Source organism: Sapajus apella, unplaced genomic scaffold (assembly GCF_009761245.1).
Source record: "Sapajus apella isolate SASKATOON/1434 unplaced genomic scaffold, GSC_monkey_1.0 scaffold6, whole genome shotgun sequence".
NCBI lineage: Eukaryota > Metazoa > Chordata > Mammalia > Primates > Cebidae > Sapajus > Sapajus apella.
The window spans coordinates 20,210,588-20,237,993 of NW_022436946.1; the positions used below are offsets into that span (position 1 = coordinate 20,210,588).

General features: G+C 36.6%; 1 protein-coding gene across 5 annotated transcripts in view; it reads left to right on the forward strand.

Moving 5' to 3' along the window:
* The first annotated feature begins 7,050 nt into the window (after positions 1 to 7,050).
* Positions 7,051 to 27,406, forward strand: part of TMEM244 (transmembrane protein 244) — a 32,840-nt gene continuing 12,484 nt past the window's right edge. For 2 of the 5 annotated variants that reach the window (XM_032274821.1, XM_032274820.1), the window contains exons 1-3: positions 7,180 to 7,436; positions 22,691 to 22,776; positions 25,233 to 25,306. In XM_032274821.1, the coding sequence (XP_032130712.1) occupies positions 7,404 to 7,436; positions 22,691 to 22,776; positions 25,233 to 25,306 (193 nt within the window). In that variant the 5' untranslated portion in view covers positions 7,180 to 7,403. The other 3 variants (XM_032274819.1, XM_032274822.1, XM_032274823.1) reach the window with 3 other exon arrangements.

Here is a 27,406-nt window from a genome sequence, read left to right on the forward strand (position 1 = left end):
CAAGCAGTATTCCACATCTTCATTAAATTATAATTAGGTGACTTTTATTTCTTTTTTTAGTTTAGAACTGTCTGTAAAAATGAAAAAAAAATTGGCACAGTTTTGCATCCACCCAAGAACCTCAGATAATTTCTCAAATGTTTTTGGTTCAGTAAAATCCCAAATACATCTTGCCAAGTGCCCTTTTCTCCATGACTTCCAAATCCATGCAAATTTCAGGGAAAATTTAATCCGTATGTTTCTGATTCATTCACTCTTAACTCATCATATTGTTGTTTTCAAAAAACAATTTTATGTCCAAGAAACCCTATGGGCATCATACACACACACACACACACACACACACACACACACACATATAAATCTGGCTTTAGTCAAATTTTTGCCGAGTCGGAGCCTGGAAACTGCACATTTTTAAGTGTTAAGGATTGCTTGAACTTTCCCCAACTTCATTTTAACTTCAAATCATTCTTATAAGAGGTAAGTTCCAATCAGGATATAGAGAATGTGAAATGGCTGAACATTCCTGCCAGCAGCTGCCTTGCCAGAACCAAAGCTGACACACTCAGCTTGAGCCTGCTAAACAAAGCCATTTGCCCCTTAATCACCCTCTGGGCTCTGGAGTCTCAAGCAAACTCCCCTCCACTGAATCATCCTTTAACAGTGAGGTGCAGGGATATGAGCCTGCCATTTTGTAAAAAGTATAAGTTCAGACATGTCTGAATCCTTTGGGAACAGTGGAGAATCACTTTGTAACTGTTATTTCTGAAGAGGTTGGGGGAGACTTTGTATAAATGGTATAGACTGCATCTCCTACAATATTGTTTGCTTACTTTTCTAAACATCATTTTAGGGTCATCAAATCACATTACACAGGACTTCAGTTTTCATGCAAAAAAAAAAAAAAAAAAAAAACCACCGGAATACATACGTCAAGATACGGAACACGTTAACAAGTAAATAACAAATACATGTTTATGCATTGGCTTCTAGTTGAAGCAGTCTGGTTGGCATTTTCTCAAGGGATTTATTTAAATTTTAAATGGAACAACATCTCATTTAGATTTCTACAAATATGCTAGGGCACAGAAGTAATTTATATGTACATGAAACCCTTCATTTAAGCACCTGGGTACTTGACAATAATTAAAATACAAACTAGACTTATTAACTTTTCCTTTTAAATTTCCACCTTTTTCCATCTCTGCAGAGAGTGAGAAGAAATTTTTAGAGTAGATTGTCAAGTACCTAGCGTCTTTTTTCCCATTATCACATAATGTCTGATTGCAGTTCCCTCCTGGTTCTCTTTCTGTTGCATCCTTCAAAAGCTATGCTCTGATCTTCCCTTATACACTCATTGTCTATTTTCAGAATGTTTTTATTTCTTAAACTTTCAGTCCTTTTTACTCCCAACTGCCAAGAATGAACATTCATTTCACTTCAATGTGAGCATATAATTAAGGAAACAGTTGATGGAAGGTATCAAAATGATAGAAAGTTCTGTAAGTCAGAAATTTCCAGAACAAAATTTAAACAATAGCCTGGGTATAGAAAATTCTCATACTTCTGTCGTTGGTTCAGACCTCCATCTCCACCTTCAATCATCATTAATTGTCTTAGAAGACATAATTTAAATAAGCGCTTCTCAAAATGTGGTACTCAGAAGTGCAAACAAATGAATCAGAAACTCCATTTTGAGGCCCTTCCATCTGTGTTGCAGAAAGTCTCCAGGTAATTCCGATGCCCACTGAAGTATGGACTGACCCTGAAAGTTAATGTGTTGAATCCCACAGTTTGCTTCTCATTTCCTGTTTTCCTAACCTATTCTTATCAATAGCACTGTGAGCCCCTTAATTTGTTGGCATCAAAATCTTGAAGTTATTTTTGTTCTTCCTTATTCTCCCTTCTTCAGTTTCTCACCAAGAAGGCTGTCCTTTCCAAGGCATTCTTAAAAATCTAATTTTTCTCAGTTATTCTAGGCCCCAAAATCAAACTTCAAGCCTTTTCAATCAGGCAATATATATCCACTTCGTAGTCTCCTATCCTATATTGCTGTTAAAATAATTTTTCACATTTGCTGATTTTGTCTTCCATGCTGCTACTCAAGAACAGTGCTGTTTTGAACCAGAACACAATGCCCCTTTTGTCCTTTGAGGCCTTCACCAATGAACATTCCACCCCTGCATTAGTCTTATTCCTCATTCTCTAACAAAGCGTATCTCACTGCCTGTTCTCACTTCCTTTGCACTTTGTAGTTCTCTTAACTGAATGACCTCTCTTTCCTTCTCTCCACTCTATTTTCTCTTCCTATTGAAGATACAATTCATATTCCTCAAATTCAGGCTCTAACTTTGTCTTTCAATGTTTATTTTTCTCTGTGATCACGGTATTGGATTGCTCTAACTTGTATGTTTCTTTCCAAATACAATGTATATCACCAGATCTTTTCTATATCCTCTTAATGATGATCCTTTACTCTCTACTACCTATGATAAGATGCAGCACATGGTCAACTTGCTTAAAAGTAGGTAAAATGAGATACTAAGACTCAAGTGTCCACATTTGCAGTCACTGGTAACCCTGGTTTAGGTTTATGGGAGAAAGTATGGAAACTACTATCTAATAATGGTTTGGATATTCATACCTAGTCATCCATGCCAACTGTTTTTTGATGCTGTGCCATTCGTTACCATATAGGGCACTGCTCCTTATTGTGCCTTTAACATTCAAGACACAATTTATTACTCAATATGAAGCAGTGAAATCAGCATGTGCTCATATGTGTATACATGTATCTTTGCTTTAACATGGACCTAAACCTAAAGGAAATTCCATGAAAGCTGTAAACCGATTTAAAAAATTACCCCAACTTTGACCATTATTTTCATGGCTCCCTGCAATAAAATAGAGTCCATGTGTTCTTAATATTTGTATGATTTAGTGATATTCCATAGAATAATTCAATTTCAAAAAGGCAGTGAACAATAGATGTGGTAGAAGGCCCTGAAGGGAAGAAATGGGTTAGAGAGAATCAGTAAAACTAAAAATATGCACCATCAGACTTCCAAAGCAAAGCCAGCTATAAGGGAGCAGAAAGCATCATAAGAAATCTCTTATTTTGTGCTGGCACTGGGGGCAAAGATTTTACTTTTTAATTTCTTGAGGACAAATTGACTTTGTTAACACAGCATCTTTATTTTTACCACATCATTTAAAATTATATTTACAGTTTTAAAAGAAAATCTTTAGCTAAATTAAATTTAGCAGAGTTTATTTGAGGAAAGAATAATTCATGTATTGGGCAGCCCTCAGAACCAGGAGAGTTTCAGAGAACCCCACCCAACATCAGCAGGCACTATTACATGGGAGAAGGAAATGACATGCAGAAACAGTTTGATTGGTTACAGCTCAGCATTTGCCTGATACAGACATGCTCTGATTGGTTGGCAGTCTGTGATGGGCCAAAGCTCAGCTGCTGTGATTGGCTGAGGCTCAGCCACTTGTTTTAAGAATATGTTCTTAAGTTAGTCTGAAGTTTGTTCTGTACAGAGGCTACTTTAGGCCGAATTTAGTTTAATTTAGCAAGAGTTCTATTATCAATACCAATCTGTAGATTACTATAATTAATCTATATTTGTCCACTACTCCTTTTGTGAATTGGAAAACCTAAAAATCTGTGGAAAGTTTTTATAATCCTAGGGTGACAGAATATATTACCAGACCTTAATGAATTTGGTGATGAAACCAAATTGACAAAATTATTTAGTTTTTGTTTATCCCACTTGTGGCAAATGTTTATACATTTTGCTGCTCAAACAATGTTTGACTATAGAGGGAAGCTCTAGATCACTTGGACATGTGATATAATGTACTATAAGGATACTATTATCTGACTAAAATTCAAAGTTTTCTGAAATTGGAAACCTATCTGGCCCTGATGATTTGGATTAGTAATTGCGGATCTGAGCTCATTTTCTCCTTTGATTTTATCAAGAAGAAATTTTAAATTATGTGCTACAATCTTGAAAATGTTTCTTTAGTACCTTGAAGTTTCTCAATGTCTCTATCATGAAGGAAGTAGCTGAGTCAGGTTTTAACAAACAAAGAACTCTGGGTACAAATTATACAAGGGACTGAAAATAATTTAAAACATGATAAAATATCAAGGAGCACAATTCACAACTCAAGAATGTGAAGAGTTTTATGTATTTTGTTCTTTAACTACCTTAAGTATGTGCTGAATGAGTATACGTACACACAATATATATACACACATATACATATAAAACCTACACATGTAAATATTTCATCAGTCTAATGACAGACTTGGAAAGCAGAATGGGAGTTGCTGAATGTGTATGTATATGCCTCATGCCTTATTCTCACAATAGATCACAGTAGTAGTTCAAAAGCTGATGCTTAAATCCAATGTGGTGCCTCTGATGAAAAAAAAAGATGCTTATTATAGATGTAAATATACATATACACATAATCTCTACCCACTAGACTATTGGCCATCAAATATTTTTCCTATGTAATTGTAGAAAATTAGTATTTTTCAGTATTTTACCCATTAGAGTTGCTGGAGTATTGGTTCTCTATGTATGGTGCCAAATTCCTGGGAGGATAGTTTTTGGGTGGTTACTGTTTACCTGAGTAATTCAGAAGGCATCTGAGTTGTGCACAAAGCACTCTGTTGGGAGTAGAGTGAGTCAGGCACAAGTCCTCTGTTTATGCTATGCTTCGACTCCCAGGAAGCTCCACCTGCCCTCTTTATGTATTTATTTATTTATTTTTTGAGATGGAGTATTGCACTGTCACCTGGGGCTGGAGTGGAATAATATGATGTCAGCTCACTGCAACCTCCACCTCACAGGCTCAAGCAATTCTCCTGCCTAAGCCTCCCGAGTTGCTGGGATTACAGGTGCCTGCCACAATTCCCAGCTAATTTTTTTGTATTTTTAATAGTGATGGGGTTTCACTATGTTGGCCAGGCTGGTCTCGAACTCCTGACCTTGTGACCTGCCCACCTCGGCCTCCCAAAGTGTGGGATTACAGGCATGAGCCACTGCACCCGGCCTCCACCTGCCCTCTTTAAGGCGAAAGTCTGGTTTATCACTGTTATAAATAGGGCAGGGCATGGCATTTGGACAATCTGCATTTACTGAGGGTCCATCTGCCAAAATCTGAAGAAGACACTGAGAGCTGTTACAATGTTACTAGCAGGCAGAAAAGTCTTTCTCTGTAAGAACTCACAATATAAGCAGAAAACAGGGTAATCACATAATAAAGGAATTATCTAAGGTACATTAATAAAAGCGCATTGATAGTGTTATTAATATGCATTATGAATGTCAAATTCAATAACATATTCAGATGAAAACTATGAAGGCCTGGACTTGCTGAAGGCACGGTTTTCACCTTTGCTTTTGGTATGCAGGTAGGTATTGCAGAATGTGCTCTTTATAGAGGTTAAGAAGATGCTGTAATGTAAAAAGGAATACAGCACACAGCTAAGTTCCCATCTAAACTTGGTGCCACAGCAAAAAAAATAATCAACAAAGTGAAGACACCAATCCGCAGAATGGGAAAAAGATATTCACCAACTACCCATCTGACAAGGGATTAATAACCAGAATATATAAGGAGCTCAAACAACTCTATAGAAAAAAATCTAATAATATGATTTTGAAATGGTCAAAATCTCTGAATAGACATTTCTCAGAAGACATACAAATGGCAAACAGGTATGTGAGAAGGTGCTCAACATCACGATCATCAGAGAAATGCCAATCAAACTACAAAGAAATATTACCTTACCCCAGTTAAAATGGTTTTCATCCAAAAACAGGCAATAACAAAGGCTGGTTATTTGTCATTGGAGAAAAGGGAAACCCTCATACACTGCTAGTGGGAATGTAAATTAGTACAGCCACTATGGAGAACAGTTTGGAGGTTCCTCAAAGGAGCACAGATAGGACTACCATATGATCCAGCAACCCCACTGCTGGGTATATACCCCAAAGAATGGAAATCGGTCTATTGAAGAGGTATCTGCATGCCCATGTATATTTATATTGCAGCATGTTTCACAATATCCAAGATTAAGAAACAACCTAAGTGTCCATCAACAGGCAAGTGGATAAAGAACTGTGGTACAGGTGTAGAATAGAGTACTCTTCAGCTAAAGGAAAGAATGAGATCCTGTCATTTGCAACACTATGGATGGAACTGGAAGTCTTTATGTTAAGTGAAATAAGCCAGGCACAGAACAACAAACTTTGTATGTTCCCACCTATTTGTGGCCGCTAAAAATTAAAGCAATGGAACTGATGGAGATGGAAAGTAGAAGAATGGTTACCAGAGGCTGAGAAGGGTTGTGGGAGGGTGGGAGGAGAGTGGGGATGGTTGATACATGCAAAAAAGAGTCAGAAAGAATGTGTATGATCTAGTATTTGATAGCACAACAGAGTGACTACAGTCAATAACAATTTAATTTTACAATTACAAATAACTAAAAGGATGTAATTGAATTGTTTGTAACACAAAGAATAAATGCTTGAAGTGATGGAAACCCCACTTACCTTGATGTGATCATTACATTATTATATGCCTGTATCACAATATCTCATATACCCCATAAATATATACACCTACTATGTAATCACAGCAATTAAAAATTAAAATAAAAATAATAATAGAGTTGGTGCCAGTAAAAAGATGAGAGAATGAATTGTAAATGAAGGATTAGCTCTGAAGCCTCGGGCACAGAGAGACATAGAGCTCCCATACTGCCTCCTGTCAGCTCTTGAAAACATTCCACCGACTGTATCATGGCCATTATTTTCGAGTATGGGAACCCCTTTTGTTTCCTAACAAAAAGTCAGAATTTTTCCATTTCTTAGCCATGATGTGAAGGGAACTTACGATTTCTTTCTCCAAACTCTGGGGGCCTTGTGAGTGAAACAGAGAGGGCAGACCATGCTTCAACATGAATGCAGCAGCATCCTTTGGAAACAATCTCAAGACCTAACTGAAAACCCATGTTTCTAATTTAAGCATGAGACAGTTATTACTCATACAGCCAGAGAGGATTCCAAGTCCCTGCCTATTTGCAGCACTATCTAAAAACAATCAACTCATCTTTCAAATCTGACCAAACTACAAATGGTATGAAACTCAGTCGTTTATTAAGGATGTTCATTTTGGCACTCAGCAGCTTACGCATGGCTCACAGATGGCATCTGTCTCGTTTTGCGTAATCCAATCATCCTGTACTACTGCGTCTCACACTTAGTCTCCAGGAGTAATTGAAAAGCTCACAGTGACAATTGTGTCTTCTTCCAGATGTCATCACTATAAGGACTGGGGCTTTCATCACCTCCTTGACGTAGGATGTGTACATGGCTCTCCAGGTCAGACTTGCTCCAAGCAAGGTAAAGAGAAATTGCTTCTTTGCATTGCCTTTCAGTTGCTGCCTAGCACTGGTGTAAATGAATATGTTCTATAAATGGCCTCTCTGTCAGTGGGCAACTTGTTTCACTTTTGGCTGGGAACCATACTGCAAACATTCTGCTGCACGGCTTGCATCTTGTGGTAATTGGGCAATATAAAGGCACCCATGCCCAAGAAAGGATTCTAAAACATGTAAATAGTGGCTGTTTTGAAGGCACCATTTATTTAGAGGTAAGCTCTCTGGTATTAACACCTGCACGTCTGCTATCATTTTCTGAAATCATGACAGTTTGTTCTCAATTTTTTTTTCCGGGGGGTGGATTTTATTTTCGTAACTTCTGAAGGATGTGCAAAATTTTAAAGGCAAAGTATTGAAACATTTCAAGCTGTAGGTTTGTTAGTTTCTTTTTCCCCTGAGGCTAGTGTTAATAGTTGTGTTTTACTTCAGTGTAAAAATACCCCTTTAAAAAAAAAATCAAAGATTCTGAAACAAGGAAATACGCAAAGCCTCAAAGCAGCTGTGTAAATTCACACAGGCTTTGGGCCTGTAACGAGCCAGCCTTAAGGGAATGATAGTGGAAAATCAGATTTTTACTTAACAATTAAATTACAATTATGAATGAGTGCTACATTCATTTTAGTCAAATATCAGCACCGTGTGTATTTCCTCAAGCTTTTTCTGCACGCTGCCATCATCACCACGTACGTCATCAGTAAGAAATGCTGAGCATGACAACACATAAGAAAATTTTTCAAGGTCAGTAAAAACATTATTTCAGGAAAAATAGTTTTTAAAAACTTATTTTTAAGGGGTTTTTAAACTGTTCATAATTTATGTATAGATTTGGGATTAAACTAGCACGAATAACTTCTACTGAAGAGATAAAAATTAAACTATAAAATCGTTTCTCTTAAGTAGCTTACACAAAGAATGAGGACTCTATATTTAGTCGGGGCTTACACACACACACACACACACACACACACACACATTCATTGCAGGCAAATATCCAGATAGTTGCTGCAGTCCCTATCTCAGAATCATCTGAGCTTCATGTGTAGAATTACAGCCTTAGGACTTTAGAAGAATAGTGAATATGTTCGAAATAGGTTGTTGACTATCTGAATTCTCATGCTACATCCCTTTAAATTGTGAGTTAACTTTTCTTTTAAGTGCTTGTTCACTGTCAATATTATCAGCACAAAAATTACTGATCTGCTCATAAATTAATAGTAATAGCAAAAGTGACCTTCATGTAGAGATAACTCGAATACTCAACAAACATTTACTGAGTGCATGCAGTGTGCCAGGCATTGGGCTAATTAAATCCCCCCTATCTCTACACTTTAAATGAGAGAAAAGCTGACTCACAGCAAAGAGTCATGGCCAAAGGCCATTTAATTAATTTGCTGTCTGGGAAAATAGCACAAGAACTGGGAAGAAAGCCCAAGTATGAGGACTGCTCAATTGTTCAGAATACAATGTGTTCTACTCCAGTAGACTACATGTTTCCTAACTATGTTCAACTAATGTAAACTTCCCTCTGTAAAACAAATGTAAAAATCTCAGAAGCACAACACATTCCTGCGTATCCTCAGAGGTTTTCACTTGAACTGGAGAGTTTCATACATATAGGCAATTTCAAAGGGAACTGCTTATTGGTAGGATGGATCCTTTGCTGTGATTCTGCAGGTGAGAGAGTCATACCTCATGATTTCTCCGGGAATTGTCCAAAAATCTACAATGCAGGCTTTCTCATGGGGAGAAGTAGGAGAGAAAGTGTTATCTATTGAGCACACACAGCACTTAATATTAAGAATTTTATACATGTTCAGAATTCAAATCCCTTATGAAACTTTATCTGTAGATGAGTAGAACCAAACTCAGAAAATAACAAGCCAATGTCACACACTTGCCAGTGATGAACTGGGGGAGAAACCCCAGTGTATCTGACCTACAGTCCACGTACTTTTTAACAGACTATGGTTCTGGCTGGGAGCGGTGGTTCATGTCTGTAATCCCAATGCTTCGGGAGGCCGAGGCGGACAGATCACTTTAGGAGTTTGAGACCAGCCTGGTCAACATGGAAAAACCTCATCTCTACTAAAAATATAAAAATTAGTTGAGTGTGGTAGTGCACTCCTGTAGTCCCAGCTCCTCGGGAGGCTGAGGCAGGAGAACTCTTTGAAGCCAGAGATGGAGGTTGCAGTGAGCTGAGATCACGTCACTGCACTCCAGCCTGAGTGATAGAAAAAGCCTCTCTCAAAAAAAAAAAAAAAAAAAGACTGTGGTTCCTACTGTAGTGGTCTTCCATTATTTCTTTCCTTCCTTCCATTATTATTATTCAAAATATATTTATTGAATACCTACCAAAGTCTGACCAATATTTTGGGGGCTGAAGAATTAAATGTGATCAAATCAGTGACTGGGTTTTAGAGGCTGGAGAAATGTGTACCTCCCAAAATAAGTATGCTGCAATACAAATGTCATCAGATCTATAAGTCACATATAATATTATGGAAGCAGTAAACTAAAACAGACATTGATTCTGTCTTGGGGTGAGAGGATCATAGTGAGCCAAACCTTGAGAATATAGCTACTTGCTCTGTAAAGAAGGGTGAAGCTATTGTAGGCAATGGAAACATTCTGCTTGCAAAATCACCTAAGGGCTTTCAGTTTTCGTAGAATAAATGGAGAAAGTTATTACAGAAGGAATAGGCCTAGATTTCACAGAGGAATTCTCCTAAATCTTCAAAGATCATATGCTCCCAATGCTACTTAAATCATTTTTGAATATAGAAAAACAAGAAAAGCCACAAGAAAGTTTTGTGAAACAAAAAATATGTTGTCACCTAATCCATATAAAGATAGTACAAAAAAGAAACTATAGACCAATCTCACTTATGAATACAGAAGTGAAAATGTAAACCTATTAGCAAACAGAGCCCAAGAACTCATCATAAAAATAAAACATCATGACCAAGTGACATTTATTCCAAAAATGTAAGGATGGTTCAATATTAGGTAATCTACTAACACAATTTAGATATTTATAAATCTAAGTAGAAAATCATATGATCATCTTCCTTCATCTTCAATCGTCTATGAAGATTGCCTTTGACAAAAATTGGTAACCATTCCTGAACCATTCTTGATTAAAACACTAAAAAAAAAAAAATAAGAACTGATGATTTCGTCTGATCAGATATATAACTTATATATATATATATATATATATATATATATATGTATGTATAAACCCATACATGCACACACACACATTGCAGTCCTAAAGCTGGTATATTAGGTATATTACTTAATGGAGAATACTAGAGGCATTTACAGAAAGGCCAAGAACAAGGCAAGAATGTCCACTAACTCCACTATGATCTAAACATATGTTATGGTTGGGCACAATGGCTCATACCTATTATCCCAACATTTTGGGAGGCTGAAGTGAGTGGATTACTTGAGGTCAGGAGTTCCAGACCAGCCTGTCCAACATGGCAAAACCCTGTCTCTACTAGAAATACAAAAAATTAGCTGGGCCTGGTGGCATGTGCCTGTAATCCCAGCTACTGTACTTAGGAGGCTGAGGCAGGAGAATCGCTTGAACCCAGGAGACAGAGGTTGTGGTGAGCCAAGATCTCACCATTGCACTCCAGCCTTGGTGGCAGAGTAAGATTCTGTCTTAAAAAAAAAAAAAAAAAAAAAAAAATTAGAGGTACTATTCCATTCAATCAGATCGAAATATGTTAAAAAAATATGTTAGAGGTACTAATCCATTCAATCAGATTGGAATAAATAAAAGAGCCATGAGAATTAAAATAGAAGTAAAACTATCTCTATTTACCATTGATATTGTAGTATATCTGGAAAATCCAAGACAATCAATGAAAACACTAACACAATTTTAAAAATCAGTAAGGTAATAGACTATTAAAATACAAAAATCAGAAGCCTTTCTATGCATAAACAATAGCTAGATAATGTAACAGAAGATGAAACTTCAGTTGCATTAGTAGCAAAAAGAGAATCTATTTAATTCTAAGTTTAATAGGAAGTGTGTAGAACTTATATGAGGAAAAATTAATATACTTCTGAAAGATACAAAAGTGGACTTGAATAAGTTTGGAATTTTTTCTCATTTTTGAATAGTCCTCATAAACATCACAAAGCTACAATTTATTCCCATCTTAATAAATTTAGCATAATCTTAATAAAAATAACAAAGTTGTTTTTATGGAGCTAGTCAAGTAGATTTTGAAGTTTATATGAAAAAATAAAAATAGCTACAAGAACCTCAAAAAAAAGGAAAATGAGAGGTGACTAGCCTTACTAGATATTTTTTAAGCAGTTTTATTGAGGAATAAATCAATATAAAAAACATGCACTTATTTAATATATACAAGTTTGTACATTTGAACATTCACAAACACCTGTGAAACCATCACCATAATTAAGATAATAGAAATATTCATCACCTCCACAAGTTTCCTTTTAAACATTATAAAGTTTCCTTGTGCTCCTTTGATGGTTTCTCATATGTGCATGCAGGTATGGTAAGAACGCTTAAATGCAAGCTCTATCCCTTTATCAAATACCTTGCCAGATATTAAAACATACTATAAAGCTTCTAGAATTAAAACAGTGTGGTATTGATTCATGAGTACATAGCTCAATGGAAGTGAATAGAAAGCTCACAAATAGACAAAAGTGTATATGAAAATGTAGTAATGAAAAAGACATTATCCCACTGGAATGTCATAAAGCAAGAAAGTACAAAAAAAGTGGGTATATTTAAAAAGAACACAGGTAGATCTGGTAGGTGCTCAAATTGGTCAAAATAGGGATAATTTTAGCATCAACAGGAATTATGATGTTAATAGATTATGGTACATAGAAGATAAAAAAGACCATAGGTTATCAAAAATAAATGAATAAATAATAAATACATAAATTAATAGGTAAGTTCAAGGGTAAGAAAGGAAATCTCTTTATGGAGGAATATCTACTAAAATGTAGAAGAAAAAATAAAATAATAAAACCATCAGTTTAGAATACCAACATAAATAACTGATTCAGATGAGATATGTTAATGGATGACTAAAAAGTTTTGGGGGAACTGGATATTTATATAGTCTCAAGTATCACCCCACAGTTTACTTATTAATTGCAAAAGATGAACAGTTCAATGAAAATAGATCTAGTAGATATTACCTTTACCAAGTGATCAAACTGACCATCACTAATAATGAAAGTCATATTATGCATCTTTTCATAAGATACAATGGGAAATGCACAATATTACCTTTGTAGAATTCTTCCCCAAAGAATCTAATCATGAGAAAACCATCAGACATATTCAGAGTAGGTTACTAAAGAGATATGACAACCAAATGTAACGTGAAAATATGATTGATTCTAGAATTCTCAGATTTTGAGAATAGAGGAAATCTGAATATAAACTCTATATAAATAATATTTTATATCCATGTAGGATTTATTGTATGTGGTAATAGTTGTGAATTGTAGGAGAATGTCCTTCTTCCTTCCTGTGAGAATCTGGGAAAATATACTTAAGTTCTTTGGAAATTTTATCTTCACTTTCTGTCATTGATAATCTGTATTATAATGTCACATTAGCTTGACACATTATACCCAGTCATCTTTAGCAAGGCTGTCTAGAACAGTGTGCATTTCATTTACCAGAACAAGTTATTCGTTTTTTAAAAAAGAAAAATATCTTTGCTAACCTGATAGAACCGTAGTGTCTATGAAGTTTTGGTGTGTGTTTCTTTATTGTTAGTGAAGTAGAAGATTATATTTGCTCATTATAATTGGAAATTTGTCTCTTGCCCATTTTGCTCAGGAACCCAGACCTGCGAATGTCTCATGCGGAAATCCTGCCTGAGGGGAAACACTAGGACAGGCCTAGGTTCCTGTTTGTCATCTAGACCAGTTCCTATATCCTCAGTAGATCTTAGCATTGTAATCACCTGAGAGGTTTGTGAAGATGCAGTTACCAGGGTTAACAATAATAAGCTTTGAGAACCACCTAAAGGACATGTATTTGGGCAGATATTGAATATGAAGAGTATGGACCATTATGATTGCTCCTAAGAGCCTAGATCTTTATGAAGCCTAGCTCATCTCTTTTCTGCGAGGTAGTTTTGCAATTACTTTTAGCAATATGGATGTTCCTTGGCTTACAATGGGATTATGTCCCAATAAACCTGTTTTTGAGAAACTGTTAAATTGAACCATCGTAAGTCAGGCACTAGCTGTAATCAGAACCACAAAGCTTACTTTCTGACCAAGATTCCATAAACTTTATATACAGTTGTAACTCTTCCAGTGACCAGCTTTGTGAAAATCACTTAATTTCTCTGGGGCTCTGTTTTCCCATCCATAAAGAGGTGACTATAATCCTAACCCACATGTTTATTTCGATGAGTGAGCTAATCCAGACAAGTGTACATTAAAGAGTCATATCAATGTTGGGTATATTTGCTCTTTCTAATTATTTTCTGCATGATTATTTTGTCTCTTCTCACCTCTTCCTTTTTATTCCCAGGAAGTCTGAAACAGTTTTGGGCAGAATGTCAACACTCGATAATTATCTCCTGATTGGTTACCATCTCACTGCACAGCAAAGATCACTTTTATCTGGGGTAGTGTTCAGTGTGGCCTTGATTCTGACCAATCATAACTGATTCTACTTAAATAACCAGAATGTCTTGTAGGTTCATGCTTCTAATTAACTCTAAAACTATAATGAATCATCCAACAACTTACATTCTTTAAATACCTACTGTGTGCCAGGAACCACACCAGACACTATACATACATTAGAGAGCCAAACAGACACATCTCTTCCTCCAAGTCTCTTTTTAAATAAAATGAGGTAAGTAGCGCAGAAAAAGTAGACCTATCTTTTAGCAATTACTTGCAGAACCATAAAATAACATGTAGAAGATATCCCACTAGGGTGTTATTAAACGCAACAACAAGAAGAACTCGAGAGCTAAATGAAGAGAGGTGGCTCTCAACTCCAGAAGAGTGGAAAGAATATGAGCTTTTCCTTTTTGAATTATGCTCCATCAAGCCCGTGTAGAAACTGGCAAGTCAGTCAAGTGAATTACACTGCTGAAGTACTCAGGCTCCACTTAAGCTCTGAATCCTTAGGGATGCCACCTGCACACACTCATATTCTGTCCAGCTTTCAGCCTAGCCCTAGCAAAGACAATGTTCATGGTTTCGGGAGACTCTAAAAGCGCAAATTAATGATACTTTCCTCTATCCTTTTTTACATGGGTATAGTCTTTTCTTAATTTTAACGTATCAGGGCAATGGAAGAAAGGCTGGTATCAAAATGTTTGATCAAAAAAGATGACAAGGATGTAAAGATCAGTTGTAGCAGACCGTTTTCTGAAAGCAACTTGTAAAAACATTCATTACATCATAAATGTGCACAATTTGCAGACTGGTGCACATTTATTTCACTTTCTGAATAGGATTGCCAAAAAAAGGCAGAAGCTTTCTAATAAAGAAATTGCATTTATAATTATCTGTGTTCAAATATTATAAATCTTCAGACTAATGAGGGCTTTTTTGGGAGAGAAGAGTGTTAGGGAGCAAACAATACAGAATAAGAAGTCAGGGAAACTTCCTGAAGGAAGTGAGGTATCAGTTTAGACCCGAAAAGATGAGTGGGAGTTAGTCTTCCAAAGAGAGGAGCTGTTAATTCTGGACAGGGGGAACAGCACTGAACTTTTCCAGAAATAGGAAGTACTTAAGTATGGCTGGAGCACCAAAGAGGAGGGTGAACACAAAGGAAATAACAGGACTCAGGGGTGACCTTCATATATACACAAGATAATGTTGTGAAATGTTCTTGTGCTTTCCTTTTCTACCAGTTCTTCCATTTGGAGGTGATGTTATGCCGGAGAGTTAGATTTGGTGTAGCAGGAATGCAACGAAGAGGAACTTTCAGTGCTGTGGGTGCTCGTTTGTTTTTTCAGCTTCCAAAATGAGCTCCATCAATAGGCTGGAAAAGAATCCCAGAGAGAGGTAGAATAGACTCTGCAGGGATCTACCTGAGGTGCACCAGATCTTGAGGAGAGAAGAGGGAGATGGTGAGGAGGGGTGGTGGGGACAGGCTGAGACTGGATTGCAAGTTGTGGGGTGCGTATGGAGAAGAGCTGGAGAAGGCAGGGGAAGGCTACCTAGAACGGTTTGTGGCTGGCACCAGGGAGCTAAAAGAAAGGTGAGGCACTGGGTGCGGACACACCCCTCATAGAGCCCTATTAACCTGCTGCTAATGGGGGAAGGTGTGTTTCTCCTTGCCAGTAGGTGTAGCTACCTGCCTCTTCATTGCCCTTGTATAGTCCAGCAGAACAACATGTCTTCTGTTCCCTGGGACTTTGCTGAGTCCATGGACTTGCTCAGTGATCCTCTTCTCTTCATGCCAGCCCCATCTCAATGGACCAGAGTACCTGTAACTCCCCTGAAACTGTATGTCCTTGACCCCAGAGGAACAAAGAAGGCAAAGTGCCAGCTTCTGCGTTCCAGTGATAAACATGGATCATACTTCCTGTCTGGTCGTGTTGTTGCGAGGCTTAAAGGTGATAAGGTTTGCAAAGTGGCTAGCTTGGCATCTTGCACATACAGGTATTAAGCAAAGGTTACCCCTTACCACAACCCCTAGGGATGTTCCTCAACATTGTATTAATCATAGCATACTTTAAAAGTTTGCAAAGATGCTCAGTGGTTGAATAAATTTATTGAAAAAATTTTAAATTATTATCAAAAAAGTATACATATGCAAATTTGAATAAAATGGTAATAATGAATCCCATTTATCCCTCATCTAGCTTCAAAATTATCAACTATTCAATCTTGTTTCATCTTCATTTCCAGCTATTCTCTTACCTTTTCATTTTGAAGCTAACACAGACTTTACATTATTTCAACTGCAAAGATGTCCTCATGCATCTTTAAAGATAAAGACTTAAAAAAAAAAAACCATACCATTATCTTACCTTAAAAACTTAATAATTTTAATATTTATTAAATATCTAGTCAAGTTTAAATAGCCAAATGTCTCATAAATGTCATAATTTTTTAAAGTTTATTTGATTCAGGATCCAAATATATTTAAAAACATAATAAAAAGTTTGGCAGTAGCTAAATATCTAGACTGCTACAAATTCTGAGTCTCACATATTGGCTTTTCCTAGAGTGCAGCAAGAATATTGTATCATAATGAAATAATGCTCCCTCATTTGGATAGCATTATTCAGTGCCTTTACTTTGTTAATTCAATAGAATTATTTTCCTAATCTCAACTTGGCCACTAAATAAAGGTGTGTCCTTGGCTCTTCACTGAACTTGCCCAAGTTGCAGTTTTCATGCTTTGAAAAAGAGAGTGTTGAACTAGAATTGATTATTCAGGCCTGGTGCAGTGACTCATTTATAATCCCAGCAATTTAGGAGGTTAACTCGGGCAGATGACTTTGAGGTCAGGAGTTCAAGACCAGCCTGGCCAACATGGTGAAACTAAAATACAAAAATACTACTAAAAATACAAAAACAATTGCTGGGCATGGTGGCAGATGCCTGTAAATCCAGCTACTCGGGAGGCTGGGACAGGAGAATTGCTTGAGCCCGGGAGGCAGAGGTTGCAGTGAGCCAAGATCACACACTCCAGCCTAGGTGACAAAGAAAGACTCTGTCTCAAAATGAATAAATAAATAAGTAAAGCTTATTCAGCGTGTTTTAATTGTGATCCTCCGGGCGGGAGGCAGGACAGCGCAGAGTTGAGAGGAAACATCTAGCAGATCTGGCTTAAAGCCCTACCACATATAAGCCACATCAGCTGGGATTATTTCCTTAATCTCTCTTTGTCTCAATTTCCAAGTCTGTGAAATGCAGATGAAAGACAACCAAACCCAGAAGTTTTTTCCTGTATGCATATAGTGGTGGGGTACAGGGAAGGGTGGATAAAATGAGAAAATATGGGTACAGTGATTGTCACTAGGAATCTTTCAGTTAATAGTCAATGTAGTTAGGCTATTGGCTGGGGTAGGGGCTGAGGAGATGAGGCTGGAGGACAGGCAGAGGTGAGAACTGTGTTGTCCACTGTGGCCGCCCCTGGCCACACGTGGCCATTTAGCACTTGACATGAGGCTAGTATGAACTGAGATTATCTTGTAAATAAACTACCCTTTGTACTTCTAAGACATAGTATGAACAAACAACATAAAATATCTCTATTTCTGATGATTCATTTATGTCCAAATCATATGATGGATATATTGTGTTAAATAAATATTAAAATTTATTTTACCCTTTCAAAATTTTTATAAATGTGGCCATTAAAAAATTTAAAATTACATATGTGGCTTGCATTGTATTTCTGCTGGACAGCACTGGGCTAGATCACTGATTGCTATTCCAATCATTTAGAACTGATCCTGCTCCTCTTATTGTCCATCTAGTTAACAAAATTGGGTTGGAAAATTGGGAGGTAGAGTCACGAGCTCCCTGTCCCTTAACCCCCACAAGCTATCCATTCTGTTTTCTTAATAGTTCACACACCCGTCCTCCTCTCTATTTCCGTTGCAAACCCATTTAAATGCCTTACCGACCTAATGGCCCCTCTCTAGTCTGTACTGCTTCTTAAATCCTTCAATCTCCCCAGGGCCTTCAGAGACAGGCAAATTCCTCATTAAGGCATACATTTCCCTTCAAGTCTGACTTCAGCTCTTGAACTTTCTCCTACCAAACCCCCTCTCCATCAAGTTTCACTTCACCCAGGTCTCTGCAAGTACCTCTTGTGCCTATAGCAACCCCTGCCGCTGCCCTAGCTCATCGTAAGTAGCATAAGGGTTGAGTCTCAACTCCACAATTTATTGTCAAATGTTCAGAAAGTTATGAGACCTCTCTGAGCTTCATTTTTCCTCTAAAAAAGGATTCTACCTCTCGGAAGTTTTGTAAGGATTAAACGAGGTAATGCATGTGATGCCTTAACACAAGAAAACCTATAATAAATGTTGTCAAAGATTTTCTCGGGAAATGTTCATGCCCCCTTCACACGCATGCTTACACACACACACACACACACACACAACCCACCTGTTATCTGCCTCACTTGGGCTTCCATAGACTCTCTGCCCTCCTCAATTATACCTCTTCTCTTTGCATTGTAGCCGTTTGTTCACTCATTCTTGCCTCTAGATCAGTAGTTCTCAAAGGGTGGTAATAGGTACAGCTGACCCAGCGTCACCTGAGAACTTGTTATAAACACAAATTCCTGAGGCCATCCCAGATTTACCAAATCAGAAATTCTGGGACTGGGGCCCTGCAATCTGTGTTTTAACAGGACCTTAATGTGAGTCTGATGCTTGTATTTTGAGAACAACAACTCAACTGCATCTCTCTGGCTTGGACCACATCCAGTTTACCTTGCATTGCCACCCTGCCCAGCGACTACTTGTCAAATGAAAAAATGTATGAATAAATCCTGATGACGATGTGAGGCCATAAAAGGATATCAGCAGAGGAACTCATGGTCTGATTGTTTTTTAGAAAATTATTAAGTTCTTGCCTGGTCACAGTGGCTTGCGTCTGTAATCCCAGCACTTTGGGAGGCCAAGACAGGTGAATCCCCTGAGGTCAGGCGTTTGAGACCAGCCTGGCCAACATGGTGAAACCCTGTCTCTACTAAAAATACAAAAAAAAAAAAAATTAGCCGAGTGTGGTGGCGGGTGCCTATAATCCTAGCTATTCAGGAGGCTGAGGCAGGAGAATCGCTTGAACCTGGGAGTCAGAGTTTGCAGCGAGCCGAGATGCTGCTACTGTACTCCAGCCTGGGAAACAGAGTGAGACTCTGTCTCAAAAAAAAAAAAAAAGAAAAAAAGAAAATTGTTAAGTTCCATAGGCTCTGTAGGGTATATATATATACTTTTCACATAGATTTGAGGAAGAAAATATTAAAAGCAAGTGAATTTGCTTATGACAAAAGTATGATTTGAAAATCTAGATTTATAATTCAGATAGAAAAATTAATTATTTACAAAAATTATGCCTCCCTTTTCAAAATATTTTTTACAAATCATTTTAAAATATATTATTTTGTTATTTTATTTATATTTAGTGTTTTATAAATTTATCAGCAAAAGCAAGTGTATCTCTGCAAAATTTGTCAACAAATATATTGTCTCACAATTATAATTTAATTGAAAATACTTCCAAATGTCTTACACAGATTTGGTATTTGTAGGTTTTCTGGGTCTGTAGTTCAATCCTCATGTTTGGATTATACAAGCAAAATTTTATAGTAAGCGAATGTACTAAAAAATTAAAATGTCATTTAAATTTTAATATTAACAGAAATAAGAAAAGTTTCATACATTTTTGAAATGTGTGAAAATACATACTAACATAGAGACTATATTACTAACATAGACACATACTAATACATACTAATATAGAGACAAACTAATATAGAGACTATGTATTATTTATCTTATTTTGGATAGAAATGAAATAAAGCAATCATCTAGAAATATCTAGAAGCTATTAATACTTAAATTAAAATAAAAACTAATTGATTTAAATACATGGAAGAAATAAAGCAAACCCAAAGACACATGACTCTTAAGAAAATTACAGTGCTGAAGGAGCTCCAAGATGCTCCCAATTACATACCCATCTCTCATCAGCAAATTCTCATCCCAGAAGTTGGGGAGGAATTGAGCCAGTTGATGTATGGGCACAACGTTTGGGCCTTCAGCTCAGGTAATGCCTCCACATTTTCTTTTGACCTTTGAAGACTCTTCTCTACAAAATGAGGGCTTTTATATTGATTCCTTCCTAAAGGGAAACATAGTTTCCTGCCCTGACTCCTTCCTCCCTGCTAATAGAACTGCAGTTTTTCTTTTATTGAGCCAGTAGGTCCCTGTCCCTGGAAGCTCAATCATGATGTTCTACCTGCCAGGGTAAACCCATTTACTCTTTGCCTGTGATTATTTGGTAAGTGGGCATGCAGCCCTGTAGCGGACAATGAGACATAATGCGAAGTCTGTTTGCAGCTTCTAGGAAGGATTTTTATTCTGTGATAAAAGAAAGACAGCTATGGGAAGAAGGTCTCTTTGGCACACAGCCTTTTACTCCTTTTTAAAAATCATGTTGTGCCAGCTATCACGGAACCACAGGCTATGCAGGTCTTAGGGAGAGAATGAAAAGCATGGACGGGAAGAGATAAAGGGTTAAGGAAAGAGAGGCTGAGGATCATAAGGGAGAAGAGATTAAGAGAAAAGGAATGTGAGAGCCTGAGGGCGAAGTGGGAATGAGAATAAGGGGCAGCTAGTCCAGACTTGGTGAGTGGGGCTGGGGGTGGACATAGGCAAAGAGTAGGGGGTGTTGAGGATGGTGTGGGAACAAGGGGTGGGGGAAGATCCTGAAGGTCCCAAAACCCTGGAGTCCTGTTTTCTCATAGCCCTCTTAGGCCTGTCGTCCCACCAATTTAAAAATAGTTGGAAGGAGTGGGTCCTTGGTGGATCTGTAAATCTGGTTCATTCAGCCAATTGGTTGTGGTATGCTCTCTGCTAACTACCTTCTCCTCTTGCCTCTGGCTGTGGGCTCCTTTTGTACCTAGGTCAGTGAAAATATGTGGTCAGTTTGGTGAATTGGTCATTCAAAGAAAATTAATAATAATCCTAAGGTGTTGGAGTGTGGGCTAAGCAAAAATGGCTTTAAGATGCTAACTGAAAGAATAAACTGAATAAGTTGAGCATTTCTCATGTGAAATGCTGGAACCTTTATTACATTCATAAGGATATCTTTGAAAAGATTCATAGTGAAGTTTGGCACATTTTTGATTGTTTATTGGCTTTTTAAGTGTTTCTTCATGTGTGTGAATTGCCTATTTATATACTTTGTCCATTTTCCTATTGGTTTATCCTTTTCTAACATTCGTGTGAGTTTATACATTATAGGTATCAATCCTCTGTTTGTGACATATATTGCAAATATTTTCTCCCAAACTATTCCTTGGCATTTAAGCCTTTAATCCGCTTGAAATTTATTGTGGTTTCTGGTACAAGACTGGAATCTAATGGGGTTTTTCTGTTTAGAAGTTAGATTTTTCACAGCACCATTTGTCGAATAATCCATCTGATTCTCATTAATCTACAGTGTTTCTTTCTTAGGTCTCAGATGTAGAAGAGTCAATTTCAGGACCATCTATTGTGTTTTAGTAAATTTCTCTGTAAATTCTTGCAGAGGTTTAATTATTGTGTTATTATGTGGGTTTTTTGTTAATATTATTTGGAATTTACCTGTCCTCATCTTTTTATAGGTTGGTGCAAGGTTGGTGCAAAAGTAACTGCGGTTCTTGCCATTATTATTATAATTGGCAAGAATTATATTATCACAGCTGAGGTTTATAACCGTTTTGTCAAGTTAAAATATAAATATTGGTATTTAGGAAGTTTGTTCCAGTGAATGAAGGGTAAGTGATATGGATTTGTATATTGCATTAATCCCTGTTGCAAATGTGGAAGATGCTAACCTCTTCAGGAGGCAACACTGTTTTCATATGTAGTGTTTTATAAATTTGAGAAAAAGTAAGTGTATCTCTGTGTAAAATTTGTCAACAAATATATTGTCTCACAAATTATAATTTAATTAAAAAATACTTCCAAATGTCTTACACAGATTTAGTATTTGTAGGTTTTCTGGATCTGTAGTTCACTCCTCATGCTTGGATTATACAAGCAAAATTTTATAGTAAGTGAATGTGTTAAAAAATTAAAATGTTATTTAAATTTTAATATTAACAGAAATAAGAAAAGTTTCATGGTTGAAAATACATGCTAATATAGAGACTATATATTGTTCATCTTATTTTGGATCAAAATGAAATAAAGCAATCATGTAGAAATGTCTAGAGGCTATTAATGCTCAAATTAAAAGAAAAACTGATTGATTTCAATACATGGTATGAAGAATAAAGCAGGCCCAAGACACGTGAGTCTTAAGAAAATTATACCGCTGAAGAAGCTCCAAGATGTGCACTTTGAAGTCCTTCCCATCCCCTGGGTCTTTAAGCAATACAAGGCTAGCCAACACTATCTACTGATTATTCATCATCTTTTGTCAAACTGGTTACCAAAGACCATGTGAAAAAGCCCAGGCTCTTGGGCCTCATGCCTGTTTTCTCCACAGGTTGTTTTGCAGAAGCTTCTTCTATGTGTCATCCTGTTCTACACCGTGTACTATGTGTCCCTGAGCGTGGGCTGCATAATGTTTCAGTAAGTAGCATATTGTCTTCAAACAGAATTAAAAAGCTAACATTGAATAGGAAAGGACTTTATATTTAACATTTCACATGTCTTTATGGATTAGAGGACATGGATTTTTTAATGGTATATTTTCTCTACTTTTATTTATTTATTATTTTTTGTAGAGACAAGGTCTCACTATGTTGCCTAGGTTGGTCTTGAACTCCTGGCCTCAAGTAATCCTCCTGCCTTGGTCTCTCAAACAGCTGGGATTACAGGCATGAGCCACTGCATCCAGCTTACATTCATTACTTAAGTAAAAATAGGCAAATGTTCTATCTCTGAAAATGATAAAAGTAACAATCATGAAATGAAGTGGCTAGAACCAGTTAGGACTGTTTCTCCTACCTCTTTGCAGGATGTTCATGGAAAGAAAGTGAACCCATTACTCCCTGGTCTGGTATCAGAGCAGGTTTGAACAAGAAAGGAGCTTAAAGGTCATCCCCATCCAATCTAAATAATTTTTGTTACATATTGGAAATCGCTTTTGGGAGTCAGTAGACTCACGTTCTGACTCAAGTTCTTACTAACTTTCTGAATCATCTTAACCAAATCACAGTATCTCCTATGTCAATGCTTTCGTTTGTCGAATGGAATAGTCCAAAAACAAGAGTTATTATGAGGATAAAATGGGATAATACATGTATTTTAATGGTATCATTTCTATATAAGTGTAAAATATTATTTTTTCAGGTAAGTTTTTGTCTTGCTATGGTTGAATTTTGTCTCTACAGATTTAGGTTGCCAATATATTGGTTGCCTTGAGATACATTATGTGTATTTAGAAATGATTTCCAAGAAATTGAGTGCTTATACAATTGTGCAAGCAAAGAATTCTATTTCAATATGCAAATTAAAACCAATATGCAACTGTCAAAATACAATGATACCAATGTTTGCAATGGAAAGAATGTTATTCAGCATGCTTGGAGGCAAACCCACAGAGGAAGTATCTGGTGCTCACATGCAGTCTTAGCCTATTCCCTGAAACTGGAGATAGTGAGGCTGTGCCGGGGGTAAGGAGAAGGCAAGACCCTGTAGGATCCTCTGAGCATGGGATATCAAGGGTTTGTAGTTAACATGAGTCAGAGGTGAGGAATTTGAAGTAATTAGACCTTAAAGCTTCAGGAGGCAGCTAACTGGTTGGCTGGGTGCACACAACTACAAACTTGGGCCTAGCATAAAGTCCAGGTGTATACTTTGTAGACTCAGATTTTAGAACAGGAAGAGAACTGAGAGATTAATCTCTTTGATTTACAGAGAGGAAACTGGAGCCTAGAGAGGTTAGGTGGCTTGTCCAAGTTCATGGTTGTAACATCAGGAGGATTAGAACCTGTATCTTGCTGTTTTTAAACCTCCGCTGTCTCCAGGATATTAAGTTCTCCTTCCATGTTTGATGGCAGGAGCTACCAAGATTCTAGCTGAGACATCAAATAAAATTAAGTCCACTTGATGAATAACATGGGACTTAATTGGACAAAGCGGACAATGTGGACAAAATGTTATTTGGCTGTCATCCAAGTCGGCCAGTTTTAATTTTTTTTTTCTTTTTAGCTCACTTCATTTTTTTCTACTTAGCATATTTTTCATATAAATAGTATCAAATAATAGGTGTCATTTTATAACTTTTTTCAACATTACGTTTCAAAAATATATCCATGATAAGATGTATTCAGCATTTAATTATTTGATCTTTTTTTTATTTATTTTATTTTTTTTGAGACGGAGTTTCGCTCTTGTTACCCAGGCTGGAGTGCAATGGCGTGATCTCGCCTCACCGCAACCTCCGCCTCCTGGGTTCAGGCAATTCTCCTGCCTCAGCCTCCTGAGTAGCTGGGATTACAGGCACACACCACCATGCCCAGCTAATTTTTTGTATTTTTAGTAGAGACGGGGTTTCACCATGTTGACCAGGATGGTCTCGATCTCTTGACCTCGTGATCCACCCGCCTCGGCCTCCCAAAGTGCTGGGATTACAGGCTTGAGCCACCGCGCCCGGCAATTATTTGATCTTAACTGCTATAGTAGCTCACTTAATTTTAAAAAATATGTTACAGCACCATTTTGGTGGGACCTATTTTACATCTGAAGAACTCCTGGCTTAGTCCTAAAGTGAGTTTACATTTCGTAACCAGACATTGCCTTGCCCCTTGTTACCTTTTCTCCCTCTCACCTCATGATTGAGCTGAAATTTTGCTGTAATTGTTACCACAACTTGTAATCTAGTAAGAAGAGTAAAATGTTTGAGTCAGAAAAAGATTCTATAGAAATTACTGTCATCATTGCTGATTCCTTCCCATTTCGGCCAGTTTTTAAATGTGTCACAATGTGGGTAAATTGAATGACTTATCCTTGTATGTGAATAGTAATGTGGAAAGCTTTGAACTGCCTCAGCCAGAGTAAGCTGTTCTCATTTACATCTTTAGGGTGCATGAGTTGGATTTCCTGGCACCATTCGATTTCAAGACAAATCCCTCATGGCGCAACATATATTACAAAGGTAATTGTTTTAATTTTAAATACTTATCAATTAGTGAACTAAATGCCACTAAAAGTAATTTTTTAATTAAAAAATTTAAATATCAGGCCTTTCTCACGGTCATCTGTGTATTTTATCTGACTTCAACAATTAATTAGGAAAAGTGCCATCAAAAGTTTTAAAGTTGTTATTCCTTGAAGATTGAGTAAGATGGAATATGTGGATAAAAGGGAAAAGAATTCTTATATAAATTTTCATTTCATGGTACTGGGGGTAAATTTTTGTTCATTAAATATTTTTAAAGAAAAGGAGGAATAGTGACTTAATGTGCTGATGTAGAAAAATATTTGTGAGACATAAAATAGAAAATTAAATACAACAAAAGATTTCATATAGTATAATTTCATTTTTGTGGCATAAAGTAAAATACATGGTGTCAGTGATAAGAAATCTGGAGAATTATGCAACAAACTGTTATCTCCCATCTGGGATGACAGGGAACTTTCATTTTCTACTTTGTACATTTCTGCTTCATTTTATTTTTCTTCCCAAAATAGTACAGAACTTGTTGCAAAAGAAAAACAATAAGAAAGAATATACTAAGGCAAAGTTTCTCTCTCTTAAATTTGGCATTGTTATTGAATAGTTTTAATTAATATCTAGTATGTTCACATTATGTGTGTTAATAATCACACCTAGGTACCTTGAATATATGTAAAACATACTTTTTTGGGGACTCTTCATGGTGGGTTTGCCCCAGTTTTGAAAAGTAAAATATTAATGTTGTTTTCTATTATAAAATAAAACATATTAATTAATGGAAGCTTAAAAAATATCTACAAGTGGAAAAATGAAAAATAAATTAATCACATACTTATATCCTGTATACAGTAATTACTCAATATTTTGTTAAGTTTTTCCCTATTATTGTTTTTAATGTACTATCGATTCCTTAAATTGATAGTACATTCTGGGGCATTCTGGGGATCTTCAAAGATCATTAGAAAACCACTGCACAATCTTTTGTGGGGACAAATATGCAAATATGGAAAAATTGCTAAAGGCCAATGAAACTTGATTTCTAATGTAATTTGTATAGGAAACTTGGTCAGTTAGAGTTACTAAATTCAAATAAAAAGCTTTAGAACAGCCTCCTCAAATGGGTATCCTTGTTTGGTATCATTATTGATTTAATTTTGGGTGAAAAATATACGAGAACAAGATACTTTGATTCTGAGATACAAGAGGTCTAACACTTTATCTTAACTTTCTTTCAGTCACTTCCCTAGTTTTTATCAATACTATCCACCAGTGATTTAAAAAAAAAAAAATTAGTCCCAGTAAAGAGATGAGTATGGGCCATGTGTGTGTTTTGGGTAGAGGAAGAGATTTAAAACTCAACTGTCATTATTTAATTCTAGTCTTTGGGTCAGTCAATAAAGAAAGGATAATATCATAGGCTTATTGAAGAAGGCTGTGTTTTTTCATAGCAGAGATTAGTGATGATCTTTTACATAGCAGGGATTAGTGAAGATCCCCAGAATGCCTGGCAGAGTTTACAGTCGTCCTTTCCTCTCATGAAACACAAACATTTGTACAAAGATATCAATAAACCCTTGGCCCATTAGATCTTTAATTTTGGGCTTGGGGAGATACATGTCATAACTTTTCAAAGTTGTTTCTTTGAGAATTGATATTTGTCTAATCTCAGAGATATTAATAAAATCTAAGAGTAGTGTCAGAGACTTTGGCATGTATTTATTACAGTCAGGTTTTGTGCAGGTTTCAATAACTTTGTCACCCACGAGATCAGTTTTAGCAAGGAAAATGGAAAGTGTGAGCCCAGTTAACACATTTCAATTACTAATATCTGTCCTTTGCATTGCAGAAAATAGTTTGCAAGTTTCTTTCATTTTTACATTAAAACTCCCAACAACTCTTTTGAGATAGGCAATACTCCACATTCCAATTTCTGGGGAAGAAAACAGACTGATCTGGAAGTTAAAATCCTGCTCAAGTTTTTATAACATTTTTTAAAAAGCAAGAGGGAAAGAAACAGAGATTCACTCTGTCACCCAGGCTGGAGTGCAGTGCAGTACAGTGACATGATTATAGCTTGTT